Source organism: Pempheris klunzingeri, chromosome 6 (assembly GCF_042242105.1).
Source record: "Pempheris klunzingeri isolate RE-2024b chromosome 6, fPemKlu1.hap1, whole genome shotgun sequence".
NCBI classification, from domain to species: Eukaryota; Metazoa; Chordata; class Actinopteri; order Acropomatiformes; family Pempheridae; genus Pempheris; species Pempheris klunzingeri.
In genome coordinates this window covers 6,549,249-6,576,219 of record NC_092017.1, presented here as the reverse complement: position 1 = coordinate 6,576,219, position 26,971 = coordinate 6,549,249, and the positions used below count along the sequence as shown (strand labels likewise).

General features: G+C 43.2%; 1 protein-coding gene across 1 annotated transcript in view; it reads left to right on the top strand.

The window, feature by feature from the left end:
- atp10a (ATPase phospholipid transporting 10A) overlaps positions 1–26,019 on the top strand; it is a 30,884-nt gene extending 4,865 nt beyond the window's left edge. The window contains exons 4-21 of the mRNA XM_070831558.1: positions 2,002–2,108; positions 2,196–2,327; positions 2,538–2,668; positions 3,954–4,206; positions 4,344–4,561; positions 4,642–4,836; positions 7,319–7,877; positions 12,420–12,523; positions 12,938–13,064; positions 13,192–13,376; positions 13,964–14,318; positions 18,005–18,081; positions 19,290–19,415; positions 19,600–19,800; positions 21,148–21,228; positions 21,344–21,448; positions 23,988–24,175; positions 24,356–26,019. Of these exons, the coding sequence (XP_070687659.1) occupies positions 2,002–2,108; positions 2,196–2,327; positions 2,538–2,668; positions 3,954–4,206; positions 4,344–4,561; positions 4,642–4,836; positions 7,319–7,877; positions 12,420–12,523; positions 12,938–13,064; positions 13,192–13,376; positions 13,964–14,318; positions 18,005–18,081; positions 19,290–19,415; positions 19,600–19,800; positions 21,148–21,228; positions 21,344–21,448; positions 23,988–24,175; positions 24,356–24,995 (3,784 nt within the window). The 3' untranslated portion in view covers positions 24,996–26,019. The remainder of the gene's footprint in view (positions 1–2,001; positions 2,109–2,195; positions 2,328–2,537; positions 2,669–3,953; positions 4,207–4,343; positions 4,562–4,641; positions 4,837–7,318; positions 7,878–12,419; positions 12,524–12,937; positions 13,065–13,191; positions 13,377–13,963; positions 14,319–18,004; positions 18,082–19,289; positions 19,416–19,599; positions 19,801–21,147; positions 21,229–21,343; positions 21,449–23,987; positions 24,176–24,355) is intronic.
- Positions 26,020–26,971: the final 952 nt, after the last annotated feature.

The following is a 26,971-nucleotide window of genomic DNA, read 5'->3' as shown; positions in this document are numbered from 1 at the left end:
CCGTTTTGACCATGCGCATTTGAAGATGTGTGTTCTCCCTGATGACCAGAATAAACCGAACCACCAGCCGCTCTCACTGAAGCCGGCGCTCTTCGAGAGCTGTACGAGAGCCAGACAGATCGAGTGTTAAGCAACAACCGCTTGGCCCCCACTCTCATCTGGTTTCCTGTGCTGCACCTTACTTCCTGTGTGTCTGTGTTTGCAGTGGAAATGCCAGAAGCTGCGAGATGCGACGGAGATGAGACTCTGTTATTCAGCCAGTCCTGTTGTAGCATTTTGTCCCACTCATTCTTTAATCACATTTAAACTAATTGCTATTTAGCATGTGGATATTGTAACAGGATTATAGTTCAGCATTTTTTAGTAGTTCATTTATTTTTGTTTCATTTTTGTTTTCAATTCAGTTAAATTTCAGTTTGTTTCCAGAGTGCGTTTGCTCATTTCAGTTTAAGTTTTTATTCTTTAAAACTTAGTTTTAATTAATATCAGTATTTTTTTACATGGGGGTATTTGGCATGGGCAGATTTTAAAGGTCAAGATACTATATATCCAGTATATAACTTGCAATAGCTGTGCACTCTGTTTAATGTACACGTGGTTTCCATGATGCTTTTTCTTTTTCTCTGTATATAGCTTATATATTTTTGCTCTAGAGGCTTTGGTAGACATATCTTTGACAGAGCCAGGCTAGCTTTCCCCCCTGTTTCCAGTCTCATTTCCCAAAATGTTGAACTATTTCTTTTGCACTTTTGTGGTCATGTTTATGAGTGGGATGCAGCATGTTTTCTCTTGTGAGTTGTGAGTTTTCAGAGACCTGGACCGATGCCAGGAGTGTCTGCTGGGTCTTTTCATTGCGTCTCCTCACTGAGACATGTTGGATAAGTTTGTGTGAGGCAGGAGATGAGAAACGTACAGTAAAGCCACCCAGGCGACCAGCAGTCACATGATTATGACATTTATTCTTTGCTCAGAAGGAGACCAGATGCTGCAGGTATTCTGTTGCCAGGCTACAGTGAAGCACAGGGCACAGCGGTGGAGTTGAGGCGGAGGGGGTGTGGAGGGCAGCAGTCGTCACAGCAGTGGTTTATTACATTACAGCCAATGGCACAGATGAGTCTAATGTCACTAACTCTCTGGGAGAGAAAGCACTTGTGTCTCGGAGCGATATCAATTTCTTGAACAGTGTGAGCTAAGAAGTAAGACGAGCTGTTTGTGAAGTACGGCCGCTCACAGCTCAGGGACACTGTTATTAATCTATAACGGTGGTGACGTGTCAGTCGACTTGCCGTCAGAGACCAAAGGATGAACATTCCTGTTAGTAAACATGCTGACAGTTGAAAAAGGCTACAGCAGAGATGATTAAGCGCTGCTTCCAGCTGAAGGTTGTGGGACTGTTTAACTAACACACTTGTAATCTTTGATTTAGTAATGGGATTAAGGCTGACATTAAAAGCTTAGCTCTCCCCCACAACACATTTGCACCTCATTAATACAGCTCAACATACATCTCACTTTTAGTTAAAAAGGCTTTTCTAAGAGGGGTTTTAAACTCCCTCGGTGGGCCGGCTAAGAGCTGAATCCAGCTTTTGTGCTGCATGACATTGATGCTCTAGGTGAGCCTGACCAGCTTTAAACTTAAAGAGTCTGAAGTGAGATCTGAGGGTCAGCGACGAAGCAGTGAATTACCTGATTGTTTCTAAGCCCAAGGGGTTTCTGTGCAGTACTAGCACGGTCAGTGCTTCTGTATCGGAGGGACTTTGTGCTGAGATAAGGGCTCCTGGAGAGGGAAGACCATGATGCTTTAGAGCGTGATCGATTGAGGTGCTCAGCAGAATAAACTGGTGTTGTCTTGGGGGGCTCTGGTATAGAGAGGTACTCCATTTCTCTTGTGGCTTCATATATTTCACCTCTGAGTGTTAAGAGGTGACCACGATCATTTTCCTTTTGTATGATAACATTTTGGACCAGCCCCTAATTTTCATGCATCTTCTAACCTGACAGAATCCATCGAAGTGGCAGAAGAGATGCACTTTACAAAGAGAACCTGCTGCTGAGAGGCTGCACCATCCGCAACACAGAAGAGGCTGTGGGAATAGTCATTTACGCAGGTTAGCCCCCAAAGTGGCGTGTTTTCAGCCGTCACACTGTGCTTTGCCTCTGACAAGCTGCTGCTAACACGCCGTGTGTCTTCGCAGGTCACGAGACCAAAGCCATGCTAAACAACAACGGCCCGCGCTACAAGCGCAGTAAACTAGAGAGACAGATGAATGTAGACGTGTTCTGGTGTGTCATCATCCTGCTGGTCATGTGCCTGTTTGCTGCTGTTGGTGCGTAGTAGTTTAGAGTGAACAGTTGTTTTGGAAAAAACCTTGTAGTTTCTGTTAAGAAATATCAATTTAAAGCCTTTAATTTCTTTAGCTTTGCTGTGAAGAAGTAAAGAAAATCTCCTTTTGGACTGGGTTTACTCTGCTTTTTTTTTTTTCTATCTCCTCCTTTCAGTGTTTATATGAGTTGACCTTGTGGTGTTGCTGTTCCAGGTCATGGGCTGTGGATGTTTCAGTACGGAGATAAGAGACCTGTGTTTGACGTTCTTAGTCCAGAGGGGACAGACTTATCACCCATCATGTCCGCCATTTATCTCTTCCTTACCATGATCATCGTCTTTCAGGTACGAAACAGAGAGAAGCTTAAAGAAACAAAGGCACAGATAAAGATGTAAAGGAGACACACGGTATCGATACGTTTGAAATGTTTTATCCCACTGTACACAAGCACTGCTGTTCATCAGAACATTGGCAGTAGTTATTTCAGCCCTCCTCCGGCTGTGTGACCTCTAGATCTTTATCTTCACACTCAATCTGGAAAACCAGTGAGGAGGTACTTGCTTCATGCTGCAGAATAATCTTTATAATACAAGATCAAAATAGGAAAAAGGCTGCATGACAGCTATTGATTTGTCCCCGTTTTATTTATTTATATATTGATTTACACTTTTTTTTTTTTTTAAGTAGGAAGCAAAAATGTCAGTGAAAATGTCACCCTGTCCCGTGTCAGATGTTGCAGCCAGTTCCTCTGATATCAGGTGGTTTTTGAAATAAATCAGAAGTCAGTGAAGATAGCGGTTTGGTTACACTGTACAAACACTAACTGTTTGAGCTCTGAGACCTACCACTGCTGCCAGACATTGCTTGGTACTCTTTGAAATAAACACATGACTCTGTTGGCGTCCAGGCGCAGGCAGAGTGAGCAGGCTGAGCTGCCATCCCCAAAGCTATGACTAATTTCTCCGGAACTACTTTCCAGAAACGTTGCCTGGAAATGTCTGACTGTGGATTACACCAGCATTTCTTACATATACCCAGGACATTTGTATATCATTTCTTAAGTTATTAAGATTTCGATCTAATGAAAAGGTTTTAGAGATAATCCTTAAAATAGAGATTCCCAACCTTTTTTGGTAGATATAACCTTACAAGCTTGTCAAAGAAACTTAAGAACCCCTTCATTAACACGCCATTCATTTCATCCATTTGTCCATGACTTTCAATTCTCCATTTAAACTACTTAGCAATTTGTTTTAGCTAACAATTTCAACCATTTATCCATGACCTGTAGCTGAATATTTTAATGATTTATCCATTACTTTTAGCTTTCTATTTTAACTGTGTAGCCATGACTTGTCTGTTTCACTTAATTCCCCCTTTCTCACTTTTTTTCTTCACAACAGGTGTTGCTATTGACTTGATAAGTGTATTATTTCTTTTTTCAATTGTAATTTCTTTTTTCTTTTTTTTTTAATTAGTTGTGTTAGTCTTTCCAAGCAACTCCAGAAGTGCTCCCTGGGGTACAGGTACCCCCTAAAATGTATATAGTGTGAATGCCTCACAAAGTAGGCCGGAGAAACTGATAACCAGCTCTACCTCTGTCCTAAGAGAAACTCTGTCCTCTCCTAGGTGCTGATACCCATCTCCCTCTTTGTGTCGATTGAGATTGTCAAGATCTGCCAAGTGTACTTCATCCATCAGGACATGGATCTGTACGACGAGGAGACAGACTCTCACCTACAGTGCAGAGCTCTTAATATCACTGAGGATCTTGGCCAGATGCAATACATCTTCTCTGACAAGACGGGCACGCTGACAGAGAACAAGATGGTGTTTCGCCGCTGCACTGTGGCAGGGGTGGAGTACTCCCATGATGCCAATGGTAAGATTAGCCAGCAAACACACACACACACACACACACACACACACTCTCACACTCCCTTACGAAAACAGTTTGCAGCCATTGCCTTTTAAAGTCACGCTTAATGATGTCTCTGCATGCGTGTGTGTGTTATCCAGCTAAAAGACTTGCCATGTACCAGGAGGTGGATTCTGAGGAAGAGGAGTGTACGTCTCACGGTGGCACCCTGCCCAGGCGCGACAGTGTGACCAGCCACCAGAGCGCCCGGGTGGTGCTGCGCTCCCAGAGCACAAAGTCCCACCGCAGGACGGGCAGCAGGGCGGAGGCCAAGCGCGCCAGCATTCTGTCCAAGCACACGGCCTTCAGCAGCCCCATGGTCAGTGCGCCTCACATTCACACCGTCCTCTTACCCGGTGCTGTGTGCTCTCCTCTGATAAACCCTCCTCTGTCCTGCAGGAGAAAGATATCACCCCCGACCCTCAGCTCCTAGACAAAGTCAATGAATGCAGCAGTCAGATGGACTTCATGCGCTTCCACAGCCAGCCCATGTCCCAGCTGCCCTCTGACCTCGCCGACATCATTGATTTCTTCATCGCTCTCACCATCTGCAACACGGTGGTGGTGTCCTCCCCCAACCAGCCCAGACACAAGGTAACACCCACCCCCCGCCCCAACAAAATCCATCTAGTCAAATCCTCTTCAGGTCAGTAAGAGATTACCTTTCAGCACTCAGAAATGAATGAGGTGGTGGTCAGATAGGCTGTCAGTTTTTTTTTTTTATTGAATTTGGTGCAGCTATATTTGGAGCTTGTATGTTCACAGTTCCTGGTTGTTGTTGTTGTTGTTGTAGTTGTGTCTGCACGACTGGTGAAGAAGCTAAAGTCATAATGATGATACAGGGCTGACAGGTTTTGTCCAGTGACTGGGCCCTGGAGCGAATCGAATGCAACTTACAAAAATGAAATAATTTGTCTCATGAAAATACCTGTGACAGTCCTCTGTTTAAAAAAAAAAAAAATAAAAAAATACTGATAACAATAATAATAATTGTCTTCCTGGTCCCTGGCTGATATGACAGATCCACAGCCACTGATGTGGGCTCACTAGAAGACATTGCTTTGTTATAAATGGTCACACACCAAAAGGGTTGAGAACCACCCCCTCCCCCTTTGTGCTTTTTGAGGATTCCTACAGATGCACTCTGTCTCAATGCACCATCAAAGCCACAGTAATAACTTTAATAAATGTTTCAAGTCAGTTTGGTTTTCATGGCTCGATTCTAATCTCTGCAGCACTTTTTTTTTTTTTTTATGTCAGCATGCGCTTTAGATTGGCTTTAAAACAAGAATAACATCTTGAATACTGGGAGGTTTTATAAAGAGCATCAATAGAGCTTCCAACAGGGGCCAGTTCTACTAATGTCCTTCCAAAGCACTAACATGAGGGCCTCTCTAATGTTGCACATTTTTTTGTTTTTCTGTTTTTGAACAACATGGGAGTAGTTTCCATCTTTTGACAAAAAGAATTGAATCTGCTGCCTGTTCTTTTGGCTACTTTCCCTGAAAAACACAGTCTCAAAGGCACAGGAACCTTCCTAAAAACACGTAAAGTCTCCCTTTTAAAAGCAGCTTTCACTGTTTTTTGCTGCCTGTATCTTTGATGTGCTCAGTCCAGCTGCCGTTGTGTATCCGTGTTTTGTTTTGTTTTTTTGTATGTGGCTGGGTGTGGTTGTCCTGTTCAGAGGTGATATCCTCTCTTCCTCTCCTCTCCTCACACACACTGTGTGCACCAGCTCGCTGTCCTGCCACTCAGAGGCACAAACCTGTTCAGATTAAGCTTTACAAAGTGACACATTATTTATGTTCTCTGTGTTTTTGTTTGGAGGTTATCTGATAAGATAGAAGGAAATGTAAATCTGGGCAGAAACGTTGGCTTCGATACAGTCTTCTCTTTTTATTATTTTTTTCCTCTTTTTTTTTTGTTGTTTGTGCTTTTTTTGTCCTTTGGGCAAATGTAATTGTTCACATTTTATTATGATGCCCTTGTGGCTAACCCGGCACCTGAATGATTTATATCTATATGTGTGAGAACTCCTGCTGCCACCAGTCCTCAAAGTGAGTCACTTTCTCGGCTATTGTATTGCTCCACCTTGGGATAAAGGATTGGCTAAAGGATAACAGCCAGGAGGTGCATTTTCATCAGTACTGAAGTCATCTATGCTCCCACAGCTGGGCCCGACTTCTCAAAGGCCATTTTAAGGCTAAAATGGTTATAAAATCGACTTTATGAGTTTTCTTAAGTGTGTTAAGATAATGTTTGAAGAAGTGTTTTGACTGAGGCAGCTTAACATAAGATTGGTCACAGGTTAATGAGTAGCCTCCACGGTGGGAGAAACCAGCAATGAGCATCTGCCAACCTACTTGTCATGTGAGGCTGCCACAGTCCAGACAGCAGTAATCACAGTGATGACTGCAGTGCTTTGACAGAGAAAAGGTTGATGCCACAGGATGTTTTTCTTTGTATTTATTTGTGACAGTGAGTAAAGGTTGTTCTGTTTAGTTTCTATATCATCTCTTTTCATGTTGTTGTTTTTTATTCTGGGGAGTGAATGCAGTTTACTGTGGGCTGAATTCAGAACTGAACTCAAGAATGACTTCTATTATCAATATGACAACATTCACAGTTATAATGATAGATAATAGGTCATTTTCATACAGTATCCTCTGACAGGTGTGTACAGAAAGAACGAAGAGAGCCAGAGAGAAGCCCTACCTACTATCTCACCTGGACACAGTTGGCTAATCACATAATGTGTGTGAATGTCGGATCATCGGTTTCAGAATGTGACAGAGATAGTCGAGCACAGTCCCTCCTGATCTGATTTTGGAAAGGTGTAAGAGGGAGGGGGCTTTAAATACTCTTCAGCCATCTGACAAGCAGTTCTGATGAAGTGTACTGCTGCCGTAATGTCTGCCACGAGCAGCAGTTAAAAGGCTTAAAGCTTACTTTCTTAAACTGACTTCCTCCCAGCAACATGAATTAGAAAAGGTTGAGCATAAAGCTGTGCAACAATGATGTTTGTAGTTGCATATAACTTCTAGTACTCACTGCTGCAGTTCTGCTTGTCCTCCAGGTCCGGGTGAGGTTTGAGCTGAAGTCCCCAGTGAAGACCATCGAGGACTTCATTAAACGCTTCACCCCCAGCCGACTGACCTCGGGCTCCAACAGCAGCAGCTCCTCCAGCCTCATCACCAACCGCTCCTCCAACAAGGGATGCTCCAGCATGCTGTCCTCCCCGTCCGCAGAGAGCACACTCACCAAACTGGACGAGGAGCAGCCTCCCAGGGGCCTGGAGCACGCCTTCAGCCCTGTCCCGCCCAGCTATGACGGGAAGGCCTGGAGCCTGGAGGAGGGCGAGCTGCGCTATGAGGCCGAGTCGCCTGATGAGGCTGCGCTGGTCTACGCTGCCAGGGCCTACAAGTGCTCCCTTGTTGGACGCCTCCCCGACCAGGTTACTGTTGAGCTGCCCCACCTGGGGAAGCTCAGCTTTGAACTGCTGCATACACTGGGCTTTGACTCCACCAGGAAACGCATGTCTGTAGTGGTTAGACACCCTCTGACGGATCAGATCACCGTCTACACTAAAGGAGCAGACTCTGTCATCATGGACCTCATCAAACCCCCCGACACAGGTAGGAAACACTCACTTATACGGTCACTTTGGCCACTTTCACAGTGTCAGGAATGTCTTGTGATTGTGAATTAAGTGGGGGTCCAGTCTTGATAAATGGTGTCACTGCTGTCAACATGCTCTCATGCGTTTTGTAGCGGCGTGCTGCCGGACAGCACCGGCAGCACGCCGCAGTAAACAGATCTGCTGTCTTCTCCAGCAGAACTATTGCTTGGTGGCTGTGAACCTACCATCGGCTACAAATCATTCAATGTAATTTTCACACAGCACACGAGTTTACTGAACATGTCAGCAAATTGAAAATATCTTCTCTTCACTGCGGTCAATCCCAAATGATGGACTGTTTCAATTGTAGCTGCTTCAGGTTTTGTGAAAATGATTACTGTGTGCATTGTGTCTGTGGACTAACATGCCTGCACAGGGAGGAGCTTTTTGTCTTTGTAGAGCACCCAAGGTCTCACCCCTCCTTCAAACCTTCATATTTTCCACTGATGTAAACCTATAAGGTAACATGTTATGTAAGAACTAGTATTTTTAGAGCTGCAACACTCACTGCCAATCTTTATTGGTACCTTTAAAAAAAAAAAAAAAAAACACTTCCTTGTGTATTTTTCCTCTGTGATCTTAAAACCTTGTTCCATACTCTTCATGTTCTTTAACGTCCTAATGGCGAAGGTGTACCTGGTTGTTAGTATTCCAGGCACACAAAGAGCTACACAGGCACTTTTCACTAATGCTTTGTACACAGTCACCAGACATCTGTCCAGGGGTGCTTAGCAAGAACTGTTTAAGCCCACAGACTGAAGGCTTGATACAACATACAGCTTGTACTGCTGCAAATAATGATTTCAATATTCATTATTCATTCATTCATTATTCATTGTTTGTACAGTGACATATAAATTGTTGGTGATACATTTTCTGTTGATCTGCTAATAATTTTAGTAGACTTAGGTGCTTTTGAAGTCTATTCTGGTTGTGTTTTTTTTTTTTTTTTCTTTTTTAATGGAAAGCTGCAGTGTAGAGTTGCAGTGGTCTAAACTGATGCTCCATGGCCTCACAGTAAAGGGCCAGTTTAGTTTTTGTCACTAGGAGTACAACTCAGCCTGTAAAGCAGTTTTATAATATTTTCTGGGGTTCTGTGAGGGAGCTTTGGGCTTGATCCTGAGTTACGAACTAGACACATGGTGTTAAAACAACCAGACTGAAACCTATTAAGAAGGAGGGTCTCACTGTCCCAGTAGTGATTTGTGATTGTGCATGTGTGATGCATGTGATTTTAGTATGAATTTAAGAGCGAAACTATTAAATCTATCTCCTGATGATGAATTGAGGGAAATGATCTCTAAGTCTGCATATCTGAATAGTCATTAAAACAGATTTGTTGTTTTCAACTCAAGCATTCAGCATTTTCCCAATTAAAAGTGAGTGCCTGAAGTTCGACCTTGATGATGCAGGATGACAGTCGTCAGCGAGTTACCTGTCAGTCCATTTCAAAATCCATCTCATCAAACTCCACTCCGTCAATCATTGGTTCTTTGTATTAAGTCAGTATAAACATCAGCCAGACCAGAAGTAAAAGGCAGCACTACATCACTTTTTTCCTTGGTCTGGACTAAATGAAGTGAACTACAGGTGTGAAAACACGGGGCAGGATGGGTCTAACATAAAGTGCTATTGAGTTGCATTGTGGGAAGTGTAGTCTCATTTGTTTCACCTATACAAAGGACAAGAGGTCTCTCGCCTGCATTAATTCTGACCACTCCTCTCCTACACCCTCTAGTTTTATCGAAGTCATAAATGTTAAGTCACTGCAGTATGTCTTTTTCTTTACGCACTGGGCATGAGTTGGTAAGATCTGGATTTCTTTTCAGGATGTCATATTGGGCGCAAAGGCCCCATAAACTGGATATATGTGTGTTCCACATATTTATATTTAGATGTGCTGAATCTACATGAGCAGCAAAAACGTGTTGACTGCCTCTCAGTAAAAGCATGCTGTCATATCGTGTGGGTAATCCATTGATTTCACATGCCTGGTTAGTGCCTCCCTCCTGTTCATTAGAGGCAGGCAGTTCATCTGAACAAGGCAGCTCCGCTTCATGGGAAAATGCTTTCACACTAAATTCTCAACTTCTTAACTGCAACACATTGATGGAGGACAGCGCTCCTATCTTGTTTTGGCATGTTTTCTAGCTGTTGTGCAGTCCTATTCTTTTGGAGGGATTCTGAATTACAATCTGATTTATTGTATTGATTTTCCATTATGAGGACCATGTCGGTCCCTTTGCATTTAGGCGCGACGCTGTCTGATTGTTCATCATTTTTAATGCCTTCTATAAAGCAACGGTTGAGCTGGCACAGTGTGCCGTTTTCAGAAGTTTTACACTTACTTAAAATTCACTGAGCGGTGTTGCTCACTAGAGGAGAGAGACTTCATCGGGACAGTTGTCACACACACCCCCGCCCCTCCTCCACTATGTGTCTCAGTTCAGCAACTTTAATGACCGACAGGGTGTGTCTTCCCACAGACAACTTGCTACTTTGTTTTACCATTGGGTAACACCAGCCAATAAGAGTTCAGAATGAGTTGGGCCTCCTCATAACACAGACCTCCATAATGGCTCCATTCAGGCAACAAGGGAGTTGTTCAGTGTCACTCTAATAACAGTGCACATGGAGGTGCTGGAGGTAGCGTGTTGAACCTTGGCGCTTTGAAGCTGGAGTGTGTGTCATTGCGTAACTCCAGCCGGTCTGTCTCATTCCTGCTGCAGGGTCCAGTTTAATACAAAATTCCACCTTGAAACAGAATTTACATTTTAATATCTGATTTGCCATTTTCACTTCAGTTTGACCTTCAGGAGTTTTCATATGATGTTGTTTATTATTATTATTACTAAAGCTGCTGTGATAAATATCTTTATAACAACAGTGGATCACGTGACTATATGTAATGTGAAAAGGGTTGGTCATTCTGCTCAACTGTGTGTTTTAGCGTCTTTCTGCTCTTTGTTTTAATTCTCCAGCCTACAATTGTGCTGTTTGGGTCCACTGTCACCGCTGTCATTTTCAGCTGCACCAGATGGCTATTTTTGTCCCCCCCAAAAAAGCCATAAAAACACACTGTACACTACTGTCCAGAACAAAATGGCAGACAGACTAAAGTAAGCAATTAGCTGGTGAACATAGCGGGATGTGCAGTCACTGAAGAGCCAGAGGAGTGTGTGTGGGGAACACAACAGAACTGAAGAGCTCAGTGAATGTTGGACATATTCATCAGGTGGCCAGAGACACGATTTCAAATGAATGATATTGATAATGTTCATAATCTGCTGGATGTGGCAATGGGCAACTGTTTTCTAACACGTGAGCCATATCAATTTAAAAGGTGGTAATGTATCAGTGCTGTGCTTACAGATTGTTTCTGCTGCCCTCAAGTGGCCAAAAAATTTATTATTGCAGGTTTAAAGGCGCCCTGTGGACTGTTCCTGAAAACAAACAACCTCTGTCTACATTGAGTGTTACTCACTAAGTCACATTGTGTGAGTCCTTGAGGTCTAACAAACGTGCTGAATGCATTTCCTTCCTCATAAAACATTTGCAAAGCTGGAAAGTGTACCATATCGCCCATGTGTACCCATGGGGAGCCGCACATAAAAACATTGATCTTTAGCATTTATAGTGTTCAAAAACTGCCCAGGGAACATTTCACATACAGGACACAAACCTTATATTAGGTGGATTTTCCCATTTTCAGTAGTAGGAAAAATAAACATTGTGTGAAGTTCCACCTGCATCTGTTAGGCCGTCTGGTCCTGGCAGCTTATTTGTTAAAAGGCAAAACTCCTGCTGTCCTTGGAAATCCTTTTTTTCCACAACGTAAGAGAAAAGAGAGTTTCTGTCACAAACAGAAGTGAAACTTCTGTGAGTCTGCCTTAGTTTTAGATAAAAACATATTTAGAATTCATGGGGAAGAAAATGCCCTTTTTGCATTTGACTTCTTCAGATTATTGACAGTTGAGTGTTAATTTGTTCTTTTCAGTAAAAATAATTTTGCGTGACGGTGCATGTGTAGCGCTGCCTGCCAAGCTGTTGTGTTATTAGTGAGATTACAAGGCTGGCGATCAGAGTGCTGGCTGGTGCGTCTGTGTCAGGAGCCCAATCTGTTTGTGCACCGTCCCCCTGCCAGAAAGACGGCCAAGATGCTGCGCCACAGAGACACTTAAATAAGACCCTATCACAGAACATGATACTTCAAAACACTTAAAAAAGCAACTTGTAAGACTCATTAACATCATTTAGATAGTTGATTGAAATAGAGCCCAGACGCAGCTTGATGAGTAATACAAATGCATGGTGAAATCTACTGAGGTGCAGTGGTTACATGGTTAATTTAGGTGTGAAGACAGATGGCTTTCATGTGCCTCTTGGAAGAAGCCTTTAGAAATCTGGAACCAAAATGCTGAACCACTTATGCTAATTCCCTAAAAACCATGATATTTAATCTTCAATCGTCTGTCCTTTTTTTACTATTTTTCTTCAGGGAGCTCCAAAGGGAAACGCCAGAAAAAGATTGTCAACCGGACCCAAAACTACTTGAACCTGTACGCTGCAGATGGCCTTCGCACGCTGTGCATTGCAAAAAAGGTAACAGGGATCCATAAACGTCTTAAGAAGTGCTGAACAAATGCCCCCTCTTGCAGTGAACTGCTGCAGACGTTGGAGAGGATGTGTCTCAGCAGCGTTTTGGCAGGTTGTGCTTGTAGCCGATCACATGGACTGGCCCTTCCAAAGTGACATTCTTCGTGACTCAGCTGCAATCTGTGCCGCTTTCCCAGGCTGTTAATTTATGCTCTCGCGAGCCGGCCTCATTATATCCCCGCTTGTGCAAAGCCCGTCACCAAAGACATGTGATAAAGTACCTTCTCAAGGTCTCATGTTCCCCTATGGATCCTCTGCTGCCATGTAGGCAAAGGAGGGAAAGCTGCCTCACTGTAAAATTTTCCCAGTACTGGAACTGATAATGTTAAATTATGGTGTGTGTGTGTGATCCTGTGTCAGATTCTGAGCAAGGAGCAGTATGCCTGCTGGCTGCAGCATCACCTGGAGGCTGAGACGGCCATCCAGGGAAGAGAGGAGCTGCTCTTTGAGTCGGCCCTACGACTGGAGACAAACCTCCAGCTTCTGGGTAATTGTTTGACAACACATTTGTACCTGAACACTCATTTTAATCAGTATACAATTTTATTCTCTTCTTCTTCACTCTTCTGCGGATGTTGGAGGATGTGTCATCATCATGCTTCTCCCCCCCACAGGAGCGACGGGCATCGAGGACCGGCTGCAGGACGGGGTCCCTGAAACCATAGCCTCTCTGCGGAAGGCCGGCCTGCAGATATGGGTGCTGACGGGCGACAAACAGGAGACGGCCGTCAACATTGCGTACGCCTGCAAGCTGCTGGACCCTGAGGAGGAGATTCTGACGCTGAATGCTGATTCTCAGGTGTAGTGAGAGTTCACTGGTAAAGCCAGACTTGCTTCACTGACAAGAAAACAGATTTGCATGACAGCTTCAGATTTTTAGCCATGCTAGCACTGCAGCTCTAGCAATGTCAATGTCTGTTGGCCCACCACTTTGGTCCAGACTGAAATATCTCACAACATGAAATTTTTTACACATATCCGTAGTGCCCAGAGGATGAGTCCTAATAACTCTGGTGATCCCTTCACTTTTCCTCCACATTATGTTGTCTAGCACTTTGGCTTATGACTAAACGCCTTTTCATGCTAAGCTAAGTTAACTGGCTGCTAGCTGTAGTTTCATATTTACAGTATAGACATAAAGGTGGAATCGGTCCTCTCATCTAAAGATCGATACCACGCTACTCATATATTACCATTGTCCTTTTCCTCAGTGAACACAAAAACTTTATTGAAAAAATGAGGGCGGACAGTCCTTTAAGGACCAAAAGTGTTTACTTTTGTGCTGTTGAAGCATCTGTCTGCCAGATGTGGAGCCGGTCAGGCAGTTTTGATATTAAATAACTTGTTCCTGACCTTCAGCCCACTCTGTGCCTGTCTCTGAACCAGGAGGCGTGTGCGTTGCTGCTGGAGGAGAGTTTACACTACATCCAGGCCAAATTCCTCTGCTGCTCCACGGACCAAGCCACCAAGGCCTTCCACAGTAACTTTCCACCCTTTGAGATCTATCCCTCTTCCTCTCCGTCCTCTTCCTCCCACGCCGCTCCCTTCACGGTGCACCGGCTGGGCCTGGTGATCGACGGGCGGACCCTGGCCTACGCGCTGGAGAAGAGCTTGGAGGACAAGTTTCTGGCTGTGGCGCGAAGCTGCCGGTCAGTGCTGTGCTGCCGCTCCACGCCGCTGCAGAAGAGCATGGTGGTCAAACTGGTGCGGAACAAGCTGAAGGTCATGACTCTGGCCATAGGTACGTAAACCTTCAAGATCTATAAGACACTCATTCATATTCACGTACTGCCACTTTTAAATTTGAGCTGTTGATCCAGATGCTTCAGATATGACCAGTGCTCACGGCCCACCTCGAGATCCCAGTCAGAGCTGTGCTCATCATACACGTGTTCTGTTCTCTTTCCATTAGCGAACAGATAACCTGTTCCATATCCATTCCATATCAATAGATGCATTCAACAATAAGCTGTAATCTTGAGCCTTTAGGCCATCACCTTGTTGGAAGATCCCGTAGCGTCCAGACAAATCAAAACATGCCTGAGCCCCCCGGCACTCACAGTTGCTGACAGGGGAAATGCCAACTTTAAAAACGATCAAAAGACTCTCCTACTTCACCCTGGCTCACTTAAAGTTTGTCATTTCTCAAGGGATTCAAGTAATGAAACTTATTTACTAAAAACCCTAATTAAATAGAAAACCTGTGTTGGAAGCGACATGTTTAACAGAGCAGAGTTCTGCTGTTATTATGGGTGATATAGAATCCAGCATTCTGGACCTTGACCCTCACAAGGAACTAAAAGTCAGGAAATCATGGCTTCTGCTGCTTGAGTTTTGACCCTAACCCTTTTTTAAATCCGTCTCCTGTGAGAATCCCAACATGTGGGAAGTGCAAAACTAAATACTCAACTACCGTATTAAAGCAAGTTCTATACTGGGATTTGACTTGCAGATTTCAGGCTCGTAACCTCTTTGGAAACTGACTGTAGAGGTCCTGTAAGACCTAAAGCTACATAACTTCCAAACCACACTGAATCTCACACTGGTATTTATCCAATGAGTTCAAACAAAAGGCATCTTTTTTTTTAATGCACACACATTTCAAAGCATTGCTCACACGCTGAAGTCAGTAACCAGTAATTTGAAAATCTTTTTATTCATTTTTTTATATAAACTTTTATTTAGGTTCACTGAAGTTGGCTTAATGGTCCCACAGTTACTTTCAAACCTACGCTGTACAGTACGACCACAGCTCGAGCAGCCCCACTGGAGCAGTCTGGGGTTAAATGCATTGTTCAAGGCCTCCGTTGTGGTGGTAATGAAAGAACAGTGCTGCTCTTTCTCGTGTCCCACCCAGGTTCATCCTGCCGGTCCGACGCCCTGGTCACAAGACACTTTATGTACTCACTGGTCTGGCACCGTGTCCAGATTAAGATTAAGAATCGGAGCAGCTGATCATTTTAGTGTCAGAAGTAAAAATATTTGTCCATGTTAAATTAACCATTCATTATCCAATGAGCTGCCACTGTACAGGGTGCCACTCTCTAATAACCCTGCAGCAGTTGTTACTCATAAACAGAAAACAAATTCCCCAAATTCTTCCAGCATTATGAAGATTTGATATCTTCTCCTGTTCACTAATTGATGACAAATATTCCTACGCCATGGGGACATCTGCATGGATATCAGTGTGGCTAACTGACCATAACGCAGACGTAGTGAAGCTCCTGGACGCTCTTCTTACTTTGGTGTCAATATGAGTTGACTTTGAACTTTTAGACAGAAGTGCACACTCATCACGCACACCCTCTGCACCCTTGCTGTGACCACTAGGTCCAAACCATGTTATTTTAAGGCACCTTAGTAATTAAACACAGTGGCTTAATGAAGCTGTAGCATAATGGAGGTGACATGAAGATGTCAGTTTGACTTATGACTGTCTTTTCCCTGTTTTCCGTTTATTTGTTCCTGCTGTTCTCGGGAGGATGCCATTTTTGCCAGCCAAGCGCTTTTCTGTCATTGCCATGTTAGCAGTAATGTGGAGGAAACACTGCAGCTCCTCTCGCTCTCTTATTTTACATCTCTGTGGGGACGGCAGATGATGCTGGAGCCCTAATATCTATCACTGCCCTAATCTTCTCATTACAACACAGCGTTTTCAGACCACATCTGTTTTACACCGCTAACAAGAATGGAGCCTCGACCTACTGTGGTCTATATGTAAATTCTGTTTTACATTTCACTGTGCAATTTATTTATTTCGATTGCAGCAATGGAAATAACTTACAGTAGGCAAGGAAAAGATGAATGGTTTGTTAGAACCAGGCAAAGATGTTCGTGCACATCAACAGTGGTGAAATAATCAGTCAATTAACAGAAAATTTATCATAACAACTAGTTAATTTCTGATGTCATTTATCGAATAAAATACTAACCATGGCTCCACACTATCACACGTGAGCGCTTACTGCTTTTCTCTTTTTTATATAAATGTAAATTAAATATCTTTGGCATTAGACTGTAAGACTGTAATTTAATCATTTAAAGACATCACCTTGGTCTCTTGGAAATTGCGCTGGGCACTTTCCACCATTTTCTGACCTTTATACACTAATCCAGTGTTTCCCAGTCCTGGGGGGTCCTGGGTCCCACTGTCCTGCGTGTTGTAGATGTTTCTCTCCTCCAACACACCTGATTGAAGCAAATGTCTTGTTATCCGGCCTCTGCAGAGCTCAATGAGGAGCTGATGATTTTCAGTCAATACGGAATTGTGAATGAATAGATGAGATGCTATAAAATAAGCAGTCACATGAATAGAAATATCTAAATAAACCAGTTCATTTTGAAATAATTTGATTATTGATTATAACTCAATTCATTATGAAAACCAAAATCCATATGAAAGGTTATACATTTATATTTGATTACGTTTTCAGTTACATTTTACTTCAAATTACCTTTAAAAAAATGTTTTTTTATTGTTATAACTGCTTTTTTGTACAATCACAGCCTTTTAGTGCTGCTGCCAAATTCAGCATGTTAGTTCCTGTTAGCTCGAGCAACGACAATGCCAAAGTAATTCGAAAGTAACCAACTGCAGACTGCTGGAAATAAACACAATACAATACTTCAGTAACTAACACAGCTGCACGTTCTACCTAGCTAGCTAACTAGAGGCCACATTTCCAGTATTATTATGTCACTCTGAGAGCCTTAAAGGCATTTTTTCCATTGGATAGGAATATGTGCAATTAAGGATTTAAAGACTTTTCTGCAGATAACTTTTAGTAGAGGGCATTGGGGATATTGTACTGTCACTAACTGACTGTCATCCCCTGCTGCAGCACTGCTGTTTGGATAGATTCAGCCACACTGGAACAGTATTTGCCAGCTAACACAAACTGGTAACCTCTCTTTGAGCGCTCATTACCAACCACCCACCTCTCATATTTAGCCGGCGCTGACGCTCCAGTCGTGTTTACTATTGTGACAACAAAAACCCTCTCTGCCCACCAACACTTCATCTCCCACTCCACCACCTGTGGTGTTAAAAAAAAAAAAAAAAACCTCTCTGTGGCCCTGAAAGTGGAGCAAAAACAAAACCGCTACTCATCAACTGCAATCCAGGCCCGGCTCTGCCCAACCAGAGGGACAGCTGAGCCGGTGAAGGGCACCAGGCGAACAATAAACACACACACACACACACACACACATGCAGAGCTAATACTAATACAGTTGAATACATCTCTGTGAAGCATCAATGTTCCTCCCACATACACGACAACACATCTAGATTCTCTTTGCTTCCAGGCTGCTGGCAGACCAATGTCCTGCCATTCTCCTGATTACATTTTAAGTATTAATGTACTCAGTTTCCTGTTCTGAGGGACTATTTTCTGTCTTTCTCACTACCTACATTAATCTCAGGTGATGGGGCCAATGATGTCAGCATGATCCAGGTAGCAGACGTGGGCGTGGGCATCTCGGGACAGGAGGGCATGCAGGTAAGGAGAAGCCTGGGCGGGACCATACAGGAATTGGAGGGACGGATGAAGAGAGAAATGGATGAGCTGTTGGGTGATTTGAAGGGGATCGTAAAAAGGAAAAAGAAAAAAGGCAGTATGAGAGATCCTGAGGGGTGAGAGAGGAGCGAGGGGGAGCTATGGGATGGAAGATAAGGGAATAAGGGAAGACACATTCTTGAGCATAGTTAATGGGTTTTCATTAGTCTTAAGTGCATGTTCTAACCACATCCATACACATCCTCTAAATAGGATTGCCTGTGTGCTGCTGAGTCAGGAAGCTCGTCCAGTGTCCTCCAGTGAAGCAGTGCACTTTATGGGCGCTTTAGTCTCCACTCCATCCACACCAGCTTCTCTCCCGCCTCTAAGGTCATGGCCAATGCCACAGTCGAGGCAGTCGGCATCGGCGCGGTTTAAAACAGGTGCACTGACCCTCCCCCCTGCTCATTTCACTCAAGCACCCTGTTCCAGAAAGGTGATCTTGCATAGCAATGATGGAGACTCCCAATTAACTTCCAAGGGAGGCTTCGGAGGGACACTGCTGTGTAGCACATCTGTTAAAGTCTCTGTATCCCATCCTCAACTGGGCCACCAGATTAATCATTGTTAATCAAACTCGTTCTTAATGAGACAGCGGTCACTCCTCGGGATTCCACAGCGCGCTGACACTCACATTTCTTTGCTCAGGCCGCCACGCACTGCATTATGATTAACACACCTTTCTTTTAGCGCACTCCCCATGTAGTCATTACGAGGACGTTATTAGAGCGCAGCGGAGACTAAATTGCAGCGCAACCAGGCATCTACTGTTATTCTTCTTGTTGACAAATACTGTTGACGGCTGAGCCGTGTCATAAAGGGTTGTAGGTGCCGTTTAAAATGTAAGTTATAAACCGGGTTTGACCACAGGGAGGGTTTTGTTTTCGATGTTGATCGATGGGGCTGACAGCTTGCTGCTGTAGCGATGAATCCCAAAAGGTGGGGAGCTCGTTTCAGGATTATTGCTTTGGAAAGATTAAAGCCACTAAAGATTCATTAAGGAGAGGCAGGCAAGTGTAGCAGGGCCAGCCATTTTCTACAGTTTTTCTTCCAATAGCAGTGCAAGTCACGTGTGTGTGCTGATGGTCTGAGGGAGAGAGAAAGTGCAGGGTGGAGGAGACTGAATGTTGGGTCCTTCTGGTGTTTTGCAGGCGGTGATGGCGAGCGACTTTGCTCTCCCACGTTTCCGGTATCTCCAGAAACTCCTGCTGGTCCACGGACACTGGTGCTACTCCCGACTGGCTAACATGATTCTCTATTTCTTCTACAAGAATGCTGTAAGACACGTTTGTCTCTGTATATACTCATCACACAGCATCTGTGCAGATGCTGAAATGAACACAGCTAATATGTGATTCAGATCAGTCAACAAATAAGGAAGCTATTTCCACAAAATGGTGTGTTTTCTTGTTCTTCTGTCCTGCCTCCTCGTGTGAATTGGTCACCTTTATCTTCCCACAGATGTTTGTAGCGCTCATCTTCTGGTATCAGTTCTACTGTGGATTCTCAGGTTCAGCCATGATTGACCAGTGGTATCTTATCTTCTTCAACCTGATGTTCTCTGCATTCCCACAACTCATCACTGGCACTCTGGACAAAGACGTGTCAGTGGAGACCCTCCAACAACTACCTCAGCTCTACATAAACGGCCAGAACTCAGAGGTTCGGTCTGCTTCTCTATTTGTCCCTTTTTCTTTCGGTGCTAAAAGATCTGTTTCCTAAAGAAGCCAGAGGGCAAAAAGAAAAGAAGTGCTCTTCCTCAACTAAGTATCTTTCCTTTATGGAATCTAAATACTGACATCCAAACTGTCTACCTACTGATTTTCATTACACTACATCATATTAGCATCATATTACAGAAAATCATGTGTATTTGATGTGTATAAATAGATATTATTATCATCATAGCTTTTTCTCATCGTCTTTTTTTTTATTGTGCCCATAATTAGTTGATAGTCTCACAATTTTGGAAATGTTACGATACAATGTAACATTTCAGTTTTACACGTAGTGTTTACATTTCAAATATGAACACCCAGACATATAAACCAACTACATACTTTTTACAAAATCTGATTGATTAGAAACATTATTTTAGCTTATTTTTTCCAGTATTTTGAGAAATTGGTGCATTCATGACCGTCTGGGGGTTAGTTGTAATAACTTAACTCTTAATGTAGCACTATCACAAGGTCAAAAATGTAGATTGTCTGATACTTAATGACCAAATACCTGCAAAAAAAACAGCCTCAGCTGTACTTTGTGTGAAGTGCTGATTAGCGAATGTTAGCGTGCTAACGCATAAGACCATGGTAAACATCAGCATGTTGGCATTGTCATTTGAAGCATGTTACTGGTCAGCTGGTTCAGTAGATCCCCTCAGCCGGCAGCCACGAAACGGGCTGCAGATGCTGTAATGTAATTTTTCAGGACTACTGCATTTGATCAAAGTTCGTCGACTTAAAGTCCTCGTTTTTAACACTGACATTATGCAAAGGATTCCCACAGAGATCGACCTAAAAGATCCTTTTTGTTTAACCAGAAACAGCTGTGATATCCCTCTCCACTGGTAAACAGAGTAATTTTACCCCACAAAACACACAAGTTGCTGATCTCCCACTGCCTCCATCATTTAGTTTGTTTGTGTTATTGTGTGACTTTGGTGTTATAAAGGGTTTGTTGGCTCCATTGTACTATTTTTGTAACACGCAATACCAGAAACTAACCGACCACAAATGTTTCATGTTAAATGAAATGACTCTGTATCAATGAACTTTTAAATTCAGTTGTTCATTTTGTAAGATTATTGTTTATGATTACAATAATGTACAATTTGTAGCTTTGTCAATGATTTCACCTTATTAGTAGTGATTACTATAAACAGCTCAGCTTTAACTCAATGATTTATGACAATATATCTGTATTGTACTGCACCTTGGTATGATCTTCACCTCTGCTCGGTCCCATTGATGAGGGTCATGAGTGCACATCTCTGATTTTATCTTGCAGGAATATAAGCCATACATGTTCTGGATGAACATGATTGATGCCTTCTACCAAAGTCTGGTCTGCTTCTTCATTCCTTACTTTGTGAGTCTGGTTTTCATTTCCGTCAGCTCCTCTTCAGTCAGTAATTCCTCCTCACTCTTACTCATCATTTCCACTCTTTTTTGTCCCGGTCTCCTCCCGTTCTTCTTCCCTCCAGGCCTACGCTGACTCTGACGTGGATCTGTTTACATGGGGAACTCCCATCACCACCCTTGCTTTATTCACCATTCTGGTGCACTTGGGCATTGAGACCAAAACCTGGGTAAGGACCCTCATTTTTCACTAACTGATGGCAATACTGGAAGATTTCTTCACTTAACAATGCCCCCCTCTCTCAGTGCAGCTTTTTCTGAAAGCAGCATCTTGGCCTTGTGAGAGCACTTGTGTGAAGGCTGACAGGCATGTGGATATTTAACTCCAGCTGATTGGATTGAACCAGAAAGCTCTGCAGCCTCTGAGCCTATATATCAGCTTGACAGCATGCCTACCTCAGTCCAGGCCCTCTGCAAACTCCTCCACCACATTTCCCGCTCACCACCACTTCACATTGCCACAGAGCTCCCAAATCCCTGTTTATGTTTTTTTCCTCCCACATTCCCTCCCCGCCTTGGTTTTATTCTTAGGTATCTACGTGTAGTTCTCATAAATGGCCCGGCAGTCTTGGTCGTGAGCCATTTTAAATTTATGACCCCACATTGAATCAGAGTCTTTTCCATTATACTGAGGCTGTAAATTTAGCCTGACAAGTTTTGTACATGAAAAATGTCCTTTTCACTAACTACCTTACTGGACATGATAGCCCCTCGTGCAGAGAGGTATTCATGGTGAGCAGCATCGACCGAAGGTAAACATTTCCAAATGCTCAGCTGGCAGGCACTTCATTCTCTGGCTGCTTGGGAACATAATGCATGCATGATTGGTAAACGGCTGTGAAAGTCAATTAAAGGTATTTGAGGTGACAGCAGGCAGCGCTCTTTCTCTTCCCCCATACAGTAGCTGTGAGGCTGTAATTAATTATGTGCTTCTGTGTGTGTTGTGCCCGTGTGTGTCAGGAGAAACAATACTCCAGTGAACCATTGTATATAATCCACTCTGTCAGATGTCTATCAGCCAGTCAGCTCAAGAGCGGCCCGGGGTGACACAAGTGCAGTTTTTGCTCCAGCTGCCTAAACTCATTAAACAAAAGAAGAACACATATCTCCATATGATATATTGTGTGTGCAGACTTGCCATATTAATAACATTCATCAATTCCATACACCTGCTTAATGCAAACTCCTGCTCGCATATAAGCTGGACTTTAATTTGTTTTCTCCCACATGGTAAGGAACGTGAGTGGTCAGACAATTAGACAGGTTTTAAACAAGCAAGGGTAACTGGAAAACTATATTTTGGCACATCTGATGTGCCATTCAAACCCCCAGTTCATATACTTGTTTGAAATTAAATGCAAACATTACAAGTGCACCTATCAATATTTTTATGTTAACAAACAATCCAATGGCTGTGTAAGATGAAGTTGTAGCTTCAGGGAACTATCACTCGACTCTACAGATCCTCAGCTCTCTGGAGCATTTTAGCATCTTTCTGCTCATTGTTTTGATTTTAAAGCCTGCAACCTTACCTCTATGGTTCACTCTTACTGCAGCATAGTATTGTTTTCAGATGCATCAGGCAGCTGTTTTCAGAAAAAAGGCTCTAATTCCACCTAGGTGGGAAACATAGTGGGGTATTTAGTAGCTAAAGAGTCAGATATTTCCATCAGGAGTTAGTGGAGACTAAACACAGAGCTAAGAGACAGAAGATTGGATTTATATTCATTAGGTGAAGGAAGGAATAAACTCCAAAGAAATGCTAATGTCAGTATGTGTAATTACACAACTGTTTGCTATATCAACTTTTTAAAGCAATAGTATGTAATGTTCACAGCCTGTTCTGCTGAAAAAACAAATAATGCAACTTTAAATTGATTATAATTATCTGTCTGTTGTACTATAAACATTCTGTTTCAAATTTGACCCACGGTAGTCTTTGCTGTCATGAGTAAACATGTTGGAGGTTTCTGACATTTGGCTGCACTCGCTTGGACTTTCCACATCTTTAAATACGTGTTTTAGGCCGAACAGGGGTTTGTTTACAAGCTGTGCGATGAACCGACTGCTCCTGTTCCCGATCTGTCGGACTTTGCCACATCCTCAGATTACAACAATGCTTCAGTGCATCTTTTCAGTATCATATCTTAGAGTTTGGCCGATACAGAAAAGTCAGGGCTAGATCACTAAAAACCTGTGAGACTCCGTGTTCGTCAGCGTCAGTGGTCACTTTCACAGTCCTGGCATGATATCAGAACACTTTACTGCCAAGTTTGACGAGCTAATGCCACAACTGTGACTTTGGGATTTTAAAGTTTACAGTTTGTCAGTGAGGATGTTGGTCAACATAAATCATCCAATGTCATCCCTTTATGAATGATTAATAGTCCTCATGGGGTACCGTATGTATGTACAGTAGGTGGACTAACTTGCTGTAACTAGTCTGGTAACGTGATGAAATTATTCAGGTCAAATGAATGCTGTATTTTTGTAGTGCTTTGGACTGGTTAACACATCATCACTGTCAGGTCTGTGGATGGTTTAATGGCTGATAGTAGCTGTTAGTTGGAGCTCAAATTTTAAGTGTACAATATTATATTTTGTCATCAGTGATGTTCACTCACTTAATTACTGACTATCTGAAAAATCAGTTTGGCTGTGATTATTTAAAAAAAACTAAATCAGGTATTTTGTCTCCCTCCCCTGTAGACCTGGATGAACTGGCTGTCTATTGGCTTCAGCATCGCCTTGTTCTTCACAGTGGCTCTGTGTTACAATGCCTCCTGTCCCACCTGCTACACCCCCTCCAACCCCTACTGGACCATGCAGAGGCTGCTGCAGGACCCCCTCTTCTACCTGCTCTGTGTCGTCACGCCTGTAGCAGCACTGCTGCCCAGGTACCCTGTGTTTGATTTGTGTTTGACTGAAAACACCAGCCTGCTTCTCAAATATGTTTGTCCCGTGCCATGAATTGTATCAGTACCAGATGCCTTTCATGTTTGCCCCAGGAGCCTGGCATTCATCTCTGGAATAGTGCAGAAGCATGTCCTGATGTCTGGCTCTGTTTTACTTTCCAGATATTTCTACAGGGCGTGTCAAGGCACGCTGTTTCCCAGCCCAGTTCAAGTTGGAAGACAGTTAGATAAACTCCCCGCTGAAACCCGCAGGAACATCCTCAGCCTCAGCAGGGTCAAGGTGGGGTCACCGCTCAGCCCCAAGCCTCCCTTCCTGTCCCTCGCTAAGCCCTCCAGTAAGGGTTGCAATAAAAAAGACCAGAGGAGCTTCCCCAGCTCCAAAACATCACAGGGGCCTGTTTTCCAAACCGATGAAGAGGACCGGAGAAGCTCACAGGGGCCCACAGACAGTGTGAAGGACCTCTCAGATATTTACACACTAGTCCCTACAGAAATAGACACTCTTCCTTACACCAAAGACACCTCCCTGCTCTCGGGGGAGCCGCAGCCTCCTTCCACCAAAGACGCGGAGTGTCTCGATAAGACTTTAGAGCCGTCAGACCTGAGTGTGTCCAGCTGGATCACCTCCACGCCTGTGCTCGCGCAGACAGACAGCATCCAGCTGAACCTGCCCCCCGACGGAGGCTCCCAGTGTGTCAAATACACGAGGAACTCGGAGGAAACACTTAAGTCTGACCACATCGTTCATCCAGCACGGAGGACAGAGCAGGTGGCAGAACAGTCGCTGCACACCACCTTGTGATGTCTTACAGTCTTAAGTATGTCACTCAAACTTCAATTTGCACGATAGTTTTTTTTTAAAATCTAATTTTATTGTATTTTTCAAGGAGATTCTTTTATAAAACGTACAAAAAGGTACTTTATATTTTGGATGTCTAAAGATATTTTTGAGGTTTGGGAGATGGAAGAACTGGAATATCTCCCCTTCGTCTTTATTTTTTGTTCCTGGGAAATTTTTATATCACAAAGCAGCATCTCAGTACTTGATCAGGTTTTAATGTAAGGAGGAGCAGAGTAGAGACATTCCACGGCTGGCCTATTTGGGAGTTTGTTTCCTCTCTGTGAAATAATGCTCTGTTCATTCCTTCAGCTTTGCCTGTAAATGCATTAAGACCTGGATCAGATGCCGCTGTGGCCTTGAATCAGTGTTGATGTTCCTGAGAAGCAAAGTTTTATGTTTTAAGTCCCCGCACAAAGATGTTTCAGTGCAGAATCTCAAAGTGTTTTATCTTAACATAAATCAGCAAATAGTGGCATTGGCTCAGTGCACGTCAGTGTCATTGCTGGAATTGCAAAGAGAAAACAAATTGCTATATTTTAAGACTGAAAAGCGTGTTTATAGCTGCTCTGTCATACAGTACATTCCACTGAATAATTAGGATGAGTTGCTATAATCATGCATTATGACAATTCACCAAGAATTATTGTATTTCAGTCTTTTTACAGCAAGAATCTACCAGAAATGATGCTGTTTGAGTGCCGGTGTGAGTGTTTGTGTGTGTGTGCACACGTGTCTGTGTGTGTGTGTGTGTGTGTGTGTGTGTGTGTGTGTCCATGGACTCATTGGATCTGTTTTAACAGTGCCAGCCAGTTTCACAAGAATAGGTTGACATTTTGGGAAATACTTGCTACCAGCCTGTTTACTGAAAGTTACATAAGAAGACTGACCCCACTCTCATCACTGTCCATTAAATATGAAGCCAGAGCCATGAGACAGTTAGCATAGCTTAGCATAAAGACTACAAATCCATCTTCCAGCACCTCTAAAGCCCACTAATTTATCTGCTACGTCTTGTTTGTTTAGTTTGTACAAAAGCTGGAGCCTTGTCGTCACTGTAGGGTTGCTTAGCAACCAGTGGCTACTCCAGGAAATCACTGTTCCAGGCCAAGAAGTAATTTGGCTTAAAACTCCTCTAATATCACAATGTGTTTTTTTTTACATTTCAGTTTGTTTTACGAATTAAACAAATGAAATATATTGTATTAATTTGTGAGCTTTACAATTTCTGGTGAGCGGATGTTGTTACCTTTGAACAGAGGAGCCAGACTAGCTGTCTAGCTAAGCTACCATCGTCTAGCTTTAGCTTTCTTAGCTTTCTTACAAACATGAGGGTGGTATTAAACAATGAGCCTGGAGCCAGAAGAGGGTTAGCTTAGCTTAGCATAAAGACTGGAAAACATGGGATTCAGCTGGTCTGGTTAGCAGCTAGCTTTGTTCACAGCTAACAAAATCCGCCTACCAGTGGGACCAATCTGAAGCTCACTAATACACATTTTTCATCTTGTTTGTTTAATCCTGAAAACCGGAGACTTGTTGTGACTGTGAGGTTGCCAGGCAACCAGTGGCGTTTTGTATGTCAGATAAAATGGACAAGATAAAACTTGTTTATTTGTGAGGTTGAGGGGTGCTACGAGGTAATTTTTTTTATTTTTTGATTTACTGACAGAGTCAGGCTAGTTAATTCAGACTTGCTAAGCCAAGGTAAACATCTCCTACCTGTAGCTTTACATTAAGTAAACCGAACTGAGAGTGGATTAATAATTTTCTCATCTATCAGATGAATAAGCATTTTTCCCAAAATGTCGAGCGACTCCTTTAAGCACTGTACAGTAGGTTAACAACAAGCTACCATCACATTTCATAAACAAGTTTACTTGAAAGTCCTTTTAACAGTGTATGTCGTGTGCTGAGTTTATCTCAACCCAGTCGAATGTCTC